We start from the raw sequence: 11,385 nt of genomic DNA on the forward strand, positions 1-11,385 counted from the left end.
CAACAATTGTGCACGCTTGTTATTACCATCACACACACTTCTTTTAATTAGAATGTGTGCCCGCCTAATGCACACACGTTGATCTGTCTAACTGTTTCTGTTTGTTGTGGCTAATCGCAAACAGTTCATTCGTGTGAAGTGTATGTCGTCAATTGCAGACACACATTGTTCTGTCTAACCGTTTCTGTTGTGTTGTCTAATCGCAACAGTTAATCCGTGTGAAACGCATGCCCTCAATCACACACACCTTCATCTGGCTGCTCGTTTCTGTTGTTCCGCCTCATCACAAACAGTTAATCCGACTGAACTGTATGACGTATATCGCACACGCCTTCATTTGGTTGCCCATTTCTGTTCTTCTTCCTCATCACAAACAGTTCATTGAACTAAACCGTATGCCCCGCATCACACACGCAACTAAAATCTGAACCGTATTTGATGTATCTGCCATCGCAAACATTTTGCATTTTTGATCATTTTTTACATCACCGTTTACGATTAATGCATCACATACAGTTTCGTCGAAGGGTCTCTAATTGTAGTATCGCGTTAGTAGCATCCTGCAGTACTGCTCGTTCCATAATACAAACCCCGTGACTAAACTCATTAGTCACATGAAGCTTCTTATGATGTTGTATTACCGAGAGAGCACAGGGATGCCTCTTTGTCACATGGAGTGGCAAATCACAGTCTCGATCCATGCAACCAATAGACACCTTCGGCAATACTCGTAAAACACATTTATGATCACCCAGTTATGGAGTGACATTTGATAGCACACAAAATATTCCTCCGATATCCGAGAGTGGCGTGATCTTATTTGTCTAAGGAAATGACACTTGTCATGAAGAAAGTTGTAGCAAATAACTAAACAATCTGATGCTAAGCTTACGGTTTGGTCCGTCCATCACATCATCTCCTAATGATGTGATCCCCTTATCAAATGAAAACTCATGACTATAGTTAGGAAACCTTAACCATCTTTGATCAACGAGCTAGTCTAGCAGAGGCTTACTAGGGACACGGTGTAGTTTATGTACTCACACGTGTATTTAAGTTTACATAGTTTTGTTATTGCCTCTAGGGCATATTTCCAACAGTCCGCCACTTGCACTAGAGTCAATAATCTAGTTTACATAGTTTTGAATCTAACACCAATGGAGTCTTGGTACTAATCATGTTTTGCTCGTGGAAGAGGTTTAGCCAACGGTTCTACCATATTCAGATCTGTATGAACTTTGCAAAGTTCTAAGGTTCGTGCCAATGCAAGTTAGGGCTCCCTTTATGCAATCAAAGAACTTTTTTCGTATCAAGTGGGCTTGTTTGGGGGCAATGTAGGCAACCAAACACACCCGCGAAAACTTCTAAAATGAGTCCGTAGAAAAGGAGAAAATTTGGCTCCCAGGACGAGATGCTCGTGTGGATGAATAGTAAAATCAGAAAAAATAGCAAACAAATTCAAAAATTCTAATTTTTTGGTCTGCACGATGCTCGAATGCATGACACTCGTGCAAAATTGGCTGGTGTTTAGAAGGTTGGAAAAAGCGATATGCGTAAGCGAGGCAGTTCGCCTTTGCCTAATGCCCAGGCGGTGCTTAAGCGCCCTAGGCGCAGCCTATGTAGTTTTTTTTATTATTAGGGTGTATATGTGGTTATTATATGTGTACTTTATTAATTTAGGGCATATAAGAATGTTAACTACCAGTTACTACAATTGGAATATGGCCCTTTTGGCATATCAGTGCAATATGGCATGATTTCTCGCTTGGGTAGACAATTTCTTACTTGCTCTGCCTAGACTTCTGTTTATGCCCTAGGCGAGGCGTTTGGCCAGTGTCTAGCGCCTAGACGTGCTTAAGCGTCTCCTAGGCACTGCCTTTTGCAACAGACTTTAGATATCTGAGTAGCTCTCAGAAAACAATTGGCTTGTGAGGAAGTTTGAAAAAACGCATTATTTAGAGCTTATTTTGTCTTTTTGCCACCAGCTTCTTGAAATTGATTTACCCATGCTTTTTTGCACGCTCCTGGCATGCTAAACCATCTTGCATGAAAAAACAGAACCTTTTGAATATATCTGCTATTTTAGAAACTTTTCAAAACGGTTTAGAAAAATACAATATTGGCCCGACCTATTAGCGAAGTGTCAAAGACTACACCTATGCTACCATGTCAACCAATATGTATCGCTCGTTGTGAGCGTTTACATGAAGGTCGCCCATAGAGGTATCTAAGCGGTAGCGTACTCTTCTGGCCGTTTATTATATTTATTATTTATATATCTATGACTTGGTTGATTATCTTGTTTTTGTTTTCTTCTTCTTGTGGTTCCTTTTCTTTTTTCAATTTACCCCATATGTGCCTTTTCTTTCAAATTCATGAACATTTTCGCATTCGCGAACAATTTTTGAATCCACCGGCTTGGGAAGCTTACCTCGGTCTTGGGAAGCTTAAATATTCAGTATGCATTTACAAATCTCCAGTGTGTATTGGAAAAACTTCACCATAAATTAAAAAAAAGTTCATTGTATGCTAAAAAATTGTTCAATGTATTTTGAATTTTTTTCACTGTATTAAAAACTATTCAATATGCATTTGCAGAAACTATTCACCATATGTCAAAAAAATGATCAGCCTGTATTTAAAAGATGTTCACCATATATTAAAATTTGTTCAGTGTGTACTTGGAATATGTTCACAAATTTCTGGGCCTACAAAGAGGCACCAGAAAATGGAATACCATGGACTGTTTATGAGCTGATTTTATTTTTAGAATTAAATATGGGCCAAGTGGGCACTGTGGTTCTGGATCCGGGAGATTGTGGCCTTTGGGCTTGCGTTTCGGAGCCCGGAGAAGTCGCTCCACTGATCCAGAACCTTCTGAGAGATCGAGTGGCCTCTGATTCGGCCCGATTGCCCGTATATAAAAGCGAAATGGTTCGGCTCATTTGGCTAGAACCCTAGCTCACGCACGAACCCCCTCCGCCGCCGTCCTCGCGTCTTCTCCTGCGCATCTCGGAGGTAGGCTTCCCCCAATCCCGTCCTTTTCGCACTCAATTCTGCGCCAGGCAAGGGCCCTGCTGCAGCGATCTCGTTGGAAATCCGTCTTGTTCTGCGGTAGGGGAATTTTTGTTGGATGCGGAGATGAGTGTTCCTGTTTGTTCGTTTTCGTAGATCTGTGCGGTATAGGTTGCTTAATTGTCGCGTGTATCTTGCTTAGTTGTTGCGCCGCTAGATCTCTAGCTTGCGCCTGCGCGCCGGGTTTCAGGAGATCTGATTTCCCCATATAGAAACACGGCAGGCCATTACTGTGTGATTCTTGTTTACCCAGTGAAGATGCAGAAACCCCCGGCTCTTCGAAGGCTCGAATCTAAGATGCACGGGGGATGTTTATTATTGTTCTTTTCGTGCACAACTTTAATTTACGTGCATAACTCCATTCATTCATTCAAATCCTCCGATGTTCATCTCTGATTTCCGAGTGGAAAATAATTGCTATGGTATTTAGTGATTTCATATCGTAGCCACTTGCTTTCATTTGGCCTTGAACCCTAGTAATTTTGGCATTCTGTGTTTTTGATTTTCCATGCGTCTTGCTGTCGATCTATTTGGATCTGACAGTACTCCCATCTTGAGCATATACTTAGCCTTCCATGCCGTTTAACTTTAATTCTGTTTGTTTTCAGGTGCTTCCTAGTTTCCACGATGAAGCTGATCGCAGCCTACCTTCTCGCCTATCTGGGCGGGAACTCTTCCCCAAGTGCCGCTGACGTCAAGAACATCCTTGACTCAGGTAATTCTTCTTTGTTGGTTTTAAGTTATACTGGCTCAGATACTCTCTACTTGGGTAATGCCTCTAGCTTCCCTTATGGTTTGACCTATTTAGCATGGTATAAAAGATAAAATATTTGCTGCACTACTTGCTGTTTGCTGAATATAACATAAATCCAATCTTTTCACTTTCAGTCAGGTCATTGAGTACTATTATATTCTGAGGTTTCAAATGTGCAATAACTTATTGCTTGTTATGATTATGGTCGCATATCATAACTTGTCAATTTGGGTCCTTCATGAGAGGATGTGAGACCAAAAAAAATGCTTATTGTATTTGTTATTCATGTGAGAATCTAGTTATGATATTGTGCATATCATCTGACTTGGAAATTGCTTGTTACAGTTGGTGCTGAGGCTGATGAAGAAAAGCTTGAGTTCCTTCTTGCTGAACTCAAAGGCAAGGACATCACAGAAGTGATTGCATCTGGAAGGGAGAAGTTTGCCGCTGTGCCTTCAGGTGGGGGTGCCATTGCTGTGGGAGCTCCAGCTGCTGCATCTGGTGGTGCCGCAGCACCTGCTGCTGAGTCAAAGAAGGAGGAGAAGGTTGAAGAGAAGGAAGAATCTGATGAAGTAAGTATTTTTCCACCTTGCAATGGTTTCTCAGTCACTTTAGTTCTGTGGCCTTAAGTTATTCTAGCTGGACTTACATTGTAGCAAGCAACCCACATTCAACTTTGTTCAGCTGTTGTTGTTGCAAGTAGTGACTTTTTAGTTTTGGCATGACAAGTGCCATTTCAAATTCACTGCCTAGTTGCAAGTAGAAGCTAGAATTCCTTCCGCAGCATGCAAATTGTTAAACCTGATCACATACTCCCTCCGTTCGGAATTAGTTGTCTTGAAAATGGATGTATCTAGAACTAAAATACGTCTAGATACATCCATTTCTGCGACAAGTAATTCTGAACAGAGGGAGTACTTGTATGTGAATTATTGTGAACTTGCTGACATTCTCGTTTTCTTTATGCAGGACATGGGTTTCAGTCTGTTCGACTAAGCGTTTCAGTTCCTCCCCCCTACCCTCTGTTTACCCTAGTATCTGTCGTGTGTGGCCTGCCACAACAGCGCCTGCATAATATCTAGAGACCTGAAGTTCGTGCTATTTTGCTTGGGACAATGTATATGTTATAGTACCTTCGTATGTGAGTGTGTTACTGCTTCCGCAGCCTTGAGCAGTTGATTGATAAATTGGTGTTATGTTTCTTGCATATGTCTTGATGTTTGCGGTCGATGAAAGTGCACATGATCTTTTGATGTTCTGAATGGTTTATCTGGTGAAAGGATCTTGATTTTCTCTGTGACTGAATGGGTTTTCTCTGTTAGGAATGCCCTTTCCTCACACTGGTGACTATATATTTTTCACAGTGAGATCTCACACTCGCTTCTCTGAACAGATAAAGGAGAATGGAGAAGCAAACATAGATTTGAATAAATTGGTGGACACTTTTTGACAAATATTTCATTCATATCATTCATTATTCATTGGATCTTCATACAACTGGGGTATTGTGAGCTTTGACGAGAGGCACCAGAAACAGCAGACATCACCTGCGATACTTGAGCAAAGAGGAAGGGCGATGCTAGGTGCCGGCGCACCGGCTGAAAGTTTTGGCCGGTCCTGCCCCAGCCCTTGGAAAAATGATTTGTCCTGGATGCGGAAAAAAGTTGCCAACGTTGACATAAAAAAATTCAACCGTATATGAGAAAAACTTCAAACGGCTATCAGCGACAAAAAAGTTTTGGTTGCAGTCCGCGCGCGGTCACCTTGGTCATCGTCGTCGCGCGCCCCGACCGCCACGGGGTTGAAGCACATGGACATCGCCCCGGCCGCTGCGGGGTTGCAGCACATGGACATCGCCGTGGTAGCAACCCGTCGTCCTCGGTTGCAGCATCTCCCATGGTCACCCCGGTCGCCCTACATGGATGTAGCAAAAAACTTCACCGGTAGAAGCAAAATTCTACTATGGTTGTAGCAAAAATCAAACACTGTCGCGTCTTTCGCGAGGTCGCAACTCCGCCTTACATGAATGTAGCAAAAAACTTCAGCGGTAGTAGCAAAATTTTACTAGGGTTGCAACAAAAAACGTCGTTGTCATCGTCGCGAGGTCGCAGCTCCGCCTGATGGATGTAGCAAAAAACTTCACCAGTAGTAACAAAATCCAATTGCGGTTGCTGCTTCCCCTTGTTGTGCAGTTTCATTGAAGCTTTTCTGTCTATGGTTGAAGCCTTTCAACAGCTGTTTGAAGCTGTTTGAAGCTGTTCTAGGCGGGGTGCATTCAGCCATGGCGGCAGGCAGCCATGGTGTCCGGTGAGGGAGTGCCTGGCCGTCGGAGACAGAGGTCGTAGTCGCCCAGTCGCAGCCGCGGGGGAGGGGCGGGGGAAGGGGAAGGGGGGATGTGCCCGCGTGAAGGCTCAAGATAGGGGATGGATCTGGCCATGGCGGCAGGCAACCATGGCAGCCGGCGAGGGGAGCCTGGCCGCCGGCGATGAAGATCGTGGTGGCTCAGTCGCAGCTCGAGAGGAGGGGAAGGAGGGAGGGGATATGCTTCCAGGGGGAGGCGCTCGCGAGAGGAAGAAAAAGCACAGAAGAAAATAAATATTTTGCTTGAGGCTCATCTAACGTACGTGGAAAAGAGCGAGCGAGGGGCACCGACCGAGCGTTCAGCCGGTTCGTCGATGCCAAACGTTTCCCAAAGAGGAATCAATTAACAGAGAACGCTAGCTAGTCTGTTGGTGACTGGCGACCACCATGGTGGAACAGGCAACGGCTCGATGATACCTTGAGTCAAACTTTCTAAATATTAACCAAGTTTATAAAAAAATATTAACATCCAAAATACCATTGTCTAATATATATTTTTTACAATGGAAGTTTGGTCAAAACTTTCTAAAATTTGATATAGATAAAAAAAATGGAGAGAGTATAAGCCTTTTCCTTCCATTATCTGCTTAGTAACGCTCTAAAACGACCTCTGGTCCTGACCTAAGCCATAAAACAGTTCGGTCGAATTAGAACTGCGAGGGATATGAGTAATACAAGTTTGGCCTTGAGTTCTCTCAAGGATTACCAAAACATGATTAGAAGAATTTAACTGCAGCGGATATGATTGAAATGCTATCTTTAATTTCTCCACTTCTCAACATAACCAAGCTATCACTTCTCAACATATCTTCAGGACATTTTTGATTTGCAGGATTTTAAAAATGGAGAGTAGGAAAAGTATAGGATCGAAGTGTCATGCCCACTTGAATCATATAGGATTAACAAGGAGCGTTTGATTTCACGAGAAAAGCAAACGAATTGTAAAAAGATGTTAGAGTTGATGTTAGATTTCCTATGAAATGTAGCATAAAAGATTTCATTGAATAAATTCCTATAGGATTCAATCCTGTGAATCAAAGGACAAATATAGAATAAATTTTAAAGGATTTCAACCCTCCAAAAATCCTATAGAATTCCCCTGAATCAAAGGAGCCCTTAATCTACTGTATTAAGTTCAACACGCCCAGCAGCCGGAGGATCCAAGGAACAGGATTACTGGACATATCATGTGTGTGGTATAAGTGGAAAGCATAACTGAACTGATTCTTTTCCTTTCACATGATCATCATCAGAACGAGTTGTGATAGATTGTTAAATAGAAATCTCACAGAGACATACACCGAGGAGCAGGCTTTGTATTGCTGGGGGAGCTTGTTTTTTACGTGATTGCTGGGGGAGCTTAAATAGCACATGAGATTCTTTAATGCTTCCGTCGGTGGAGTTCTCTTCACGTGAAGAGAATCAGGGAGGTCCCAAATTCTCCCATGATGATCATGTCACACGCTTCACTGCAATGCGACGCAAATAGATGCAGCAACCACTGTTATGCAATGCAGGTAGATGTAGCAACCACTGGGCCAGGTTTATTCATAGCATGATGCCCTCATGATGTTTTGCTCTTTCATGCCGCCCGATATGCTGCTCTAATATGTTATAAAAGTTCACCAGAGGTATAAAGCACCCCAAACATAATAAAAAACTAGATCAAGGATCCTAGAGCATCGAACGACTATCACCATCGTCATAACGAGCCACCGTGTCTCCAAACCGCCCTGCCTTTATTGAGGACGCTAGGAAAGCCTTTGTACATGTGCCCCTAGGGACCAATGAGCCACAATCATTGGCGTTGAATCTTGAATCAATCCAAGGTGTCTAACACCAAATCTCGCCATTGCACATGTACAGAGAGAAATCCTAACCTCACCGCCCCAGTGAGACATCAGGAATCTACACCGGAACCCCGTTGAATACATCCAAATAGACCACCACGAGGAGGATTGGAGCTCTGAAGACCAACTCGAAGAAGAAGCACCACCACCCTCCTGAATGCCGCCCCGCGAGGAAACTAGTGGCCAAAACAGAAGCACTGGGATTCGCTGCCCTGCAATCGGCCACCAGAACGACAGATAAAGGGGAGGTGAATCCACGGACTTGCCGGTGGTGCTTGAAGGGAAGGTGTATGCCCTAGCCGCCACTTTAGGAAAAAAAACTTTTGCAACTTGAAGGAGGGGATATTGCAAGAAAAGCGACGACATATTGTCACTCCATTGCTTTGACAAACCCTGTTGATAATCATGATCCTTCTTGTGCCACCCATGCAATTGTCGCTCTTGTGAGTAGGTGGCATATAAAGCTTTGTGTTAGTTCAAGTGAAAAATGAAAATACAAAAACTAAAATTTATCAAACAAATACTCCTTTTTTGGTAAAATGAATATAGAGATATATCGCTAATCATGGGTGAGGAACTTCTGAAAATTACGGGCCATAACTTCAGGCCGATTACCCCTAAAAGTAATTGCAGATTTATTTGGGTCGCCGATTTCATCAATGAGCATGGTGCATGGAATGTACAGAGACTCCAGGAACATTTTTGGGAGATGGATGTCCGTGAAATTCTGAATATTCGCATGTCTCCAAGGAATGGTCAGGACTTCCTAGCCTGGTTCCCAGAGAGGAGTGGCCAGTTTACTGTCAGGAGTGCATACCGTTTGGCCTCTGAAAATCAGGGCGATACCGCGGCACTGGGGGCGTCCAACAGTATTCCGTCAGGTCGTAGACCTACATGGGAGCGCCGAAAGAACATGCGGTGCCCCCATGTTTGGTTTTGGTAATTGATGACAGTCTCTATGGACTAATGGTTGCCTTGAGTTATATTTGAAGGTTTTGTCCATAGGCTTTTCTTGGAGTACATGTGTTGGTTTCAAGAAGAGTTTGTGTTGACCAAGGTGCTATTAAGGAATTATCCAAAGCTTGGTCATGTGAGAGTTGAGCTTATTGCAAGCATGTCTTGAAGAAGAAGATTGTGTGATCATTCATGTTTACCTTCAAGACATCATCCAAATGAAGAGAGTTGGAAAGATTCAAGGTTGATCAAGACTAAGTCAAGAGTGAATCAAGTTGATCAACTCACAAAGCATAAAAGATGTACCGAGAGGGATCAAGTGATCCCATGGTTTGGTAAGCATTGTCCATTGTGCTTTGTGTACTAACCCATGGTCTATGTGAGAGTTCTACGTGGGGTTAGGTACGTGTTCATGGGCTTGTGTCAAGAGGAAGATATCACTCAACCCATGGAGAGGATGACATCAAGTGGTGATCGTTATCAAGATTGCCGTGTGCAAGTTCAAGTGGATCATCGCGAAGAGATCAAGTGCTTGAAGCTTGCCGTCCATTATGGTGACAATGGACTTGTGAAGATGTGCCAAAGAGTGGCTCACCCATAGTGGACTATGGGGGAGCAATCATCTAGTCTTCATCGAGCCAATGCAATCAAGAAAGGTGGTCCAACTTGAGGGGGTCAAGATCGTCATCATATAGCTCAAGTGGACCATGTGCAAGGCAAAGGTTTGCCCTTGATAGGTTTTCTATTTTACCGGTCTCATGGTGGTAGTTTGAAGACCGGGTTATAGGATCGTTTGCCGTACTATCAAGGAGGGGGGGCTCTCAAGTTGGTAGCTTGATCGTATCGTTAGTAGAGAGCTCAAACCATTGCATCCTTGCATCATCTTTCTTGGTTCTTATTTGGTTCTCTTCGTGAGTCTTAGAGCTTATGGTCATCTTGATGACAAGCTTGAGTTCATCGAAAACGGAGTTCGCATGCATCTTCTATGATGTTTTCGGTGTTGGAAGTTTTACCGGTCTTTTCTGAGGAAGGGTTCTCACCATTTTCTTATGGGCCTTTTCTCATCTGTTTCTTATTGATACTAGTAGAATGCCCGTGCGTTGCCACGGGCCAACAAATGAAATTGTGTAAACAATGCTCATTTTCCTCCCCAGAAATGAGCATATTGCACGCAATGTTCAACCACAACACAAATGCAAGCATATTCTTCTCTCTATTCTTACAAACATAACACACCCCTCTAGCCGCCCTTTCCCATTAAACTTGCCATTCATCACCTTCTCTGTCCATACATCATTCACCCTCTCAATCTATTGCCCCTTAATTTTGCATGTAGCTTCCATGTCATTGTTCCGTTGTCTCGGACGGTACAAAAAAACCCTACCACGTCACCTTCTTCTAGATCTATTCCTAATCCAAGGAAGCTAAATCTAGTTGAATGACCGTGCGTTGCCCTGAAAAATAAAATTATCTATGAAAACACATATCATAATATCATTATATGGAGTTTATACATCACATGCTTATGACTATGTTTCTCCAAGCATGCATTTCAATTTCCATCCTCACCAAAATATGTACTTACATGTGCTCCTTCAACCACACAAATACGTCTTATCCCCCCCTCCATGAAATTCGCTTTGCATCATTGTGTTGCACATGTGATATTTAAAAACAAGGAAGCGAGTGGTGTCATCAGCATTAGTCATCTACATTTGGCACTCGGGAAGAAGGCACAATTGGCTTCTCTGACCAGATTTGATTCTATCTAGGTGTTACTCTTCTATATTGACGAGTTCCGTCTGTGAAGCGAATTCTAGGCTTCCTCCTGTTCAACACAGGTAGCAAATTTGAGATGCAAAACTTTAAGATGTACATGATTTCTTGCACAAATCCTCTTGCCGAATCATGGAGCTTCAAATTTTCTATGGACAAAATCATCCGAGTGCAGTGTATTGCAATGCTCGAGTAATAAACATATACCACAAACTTTTGAGTCTATGAATTTATGATAGTGAGGAGTATAAACTATGAAACATAGATTGGAATCTCATGAGGTCAGTACAACTTAAATGAAGTTCCTAAAGAATATAAGTTGAAGATTTCGTAACATATCAGTTGGTATTTCAATGATAGTTGGACCATAAAGTTTGCAAGCTAGTTTCCCTTCTAAGAAGGGCCAAATACATTCCTTATAAACAGCTGGAACTCTATGTCCTTAGTAAGTTTCCCGAAAAAAGCGACACTTGCACCATCATGGATGTCCGAGTACTTCGCATGCTATTTCTCAAATAAGAATGCACTGGTAACTCTGATGTGCGATTCTTGATAGAGCTACCCACATTATATGATATACATTAAACATTTAGCAATTACATACATATCTTCCAT

General features: G+C 42.7%; 1 protein-coding gene across 1 annotated transcript; it reads left to right on the plus strand.

Moving 5' to 3' along the window:
- The first annotated feature begins 2,895 nt into the window (after nucleotides 1-2,895).
- Nucleotides 2,896-5,091, plus strand: LOC119281317 (60S acidic ribosomal protein P2B-like). The gene is made up of 4 exons (XM_037561856.1): nucleotides 2,896-3,018; nucleotides 3,684-3,790; nucleotides 4,175-4,401; nucleotides 4,799-5,091. The coding sequence occupies exons 2-4, from the start codon at nucleotides 3,703-3,705 to the stop codon at nucleotides 4,823-4,825; spliced, it is 342 nt and encodes a 113-aa protein (XP_037417753.1). The 5' UTR covers nucleotides 2,896-3,018; nucleotides 3,684-3,702; the 3' UTR covers nucleotides 4,826-5,091.
- Nucleotides 5,092-11,385: the final 6,294 nt, after the last annotated feature.

Source organism: Triticum dicoccoides, chromosome 1A (genome assembly GCF_002162155.2).
Source record: "Triticum dicoccoides isolate Atlit2015 ecotype Zavitan chromosome 1A, WEW_v2.0, whole genome shotgun sequence".
Taxonomy (NCBI): Eukaryota; Viridiplantae; Streptophyta; class Magnoliopsida; order Poales; family Poaceae; genus Triticum; species Triticum dicoccoides.

Bases quoted from the DNA above. Each gene is read 5' to 3' on its own strand.
- LOC119281317 (XM_037561856.1), top strand. From the start codon at position 3,703: ATGAAGCTGATCGCAGCCTACCTTCTCGCCTATCTGGGCGGGAACTCT. The intron at 3,791-4,174 runs GTAATTCTTCTT...TGCTTGTTACAG, and splicing joins CAAGAACATCCTTGACTCAG to TTGGTGCTGAGGCTGATGAA. The intron at 4,402-4,798 runs GTAAGTATTTTT...TTCTTTATGCAG, and splicing joins AGAAGGAAGAATCTGATGAA to GACATGGGTTTCAGTCTGTT.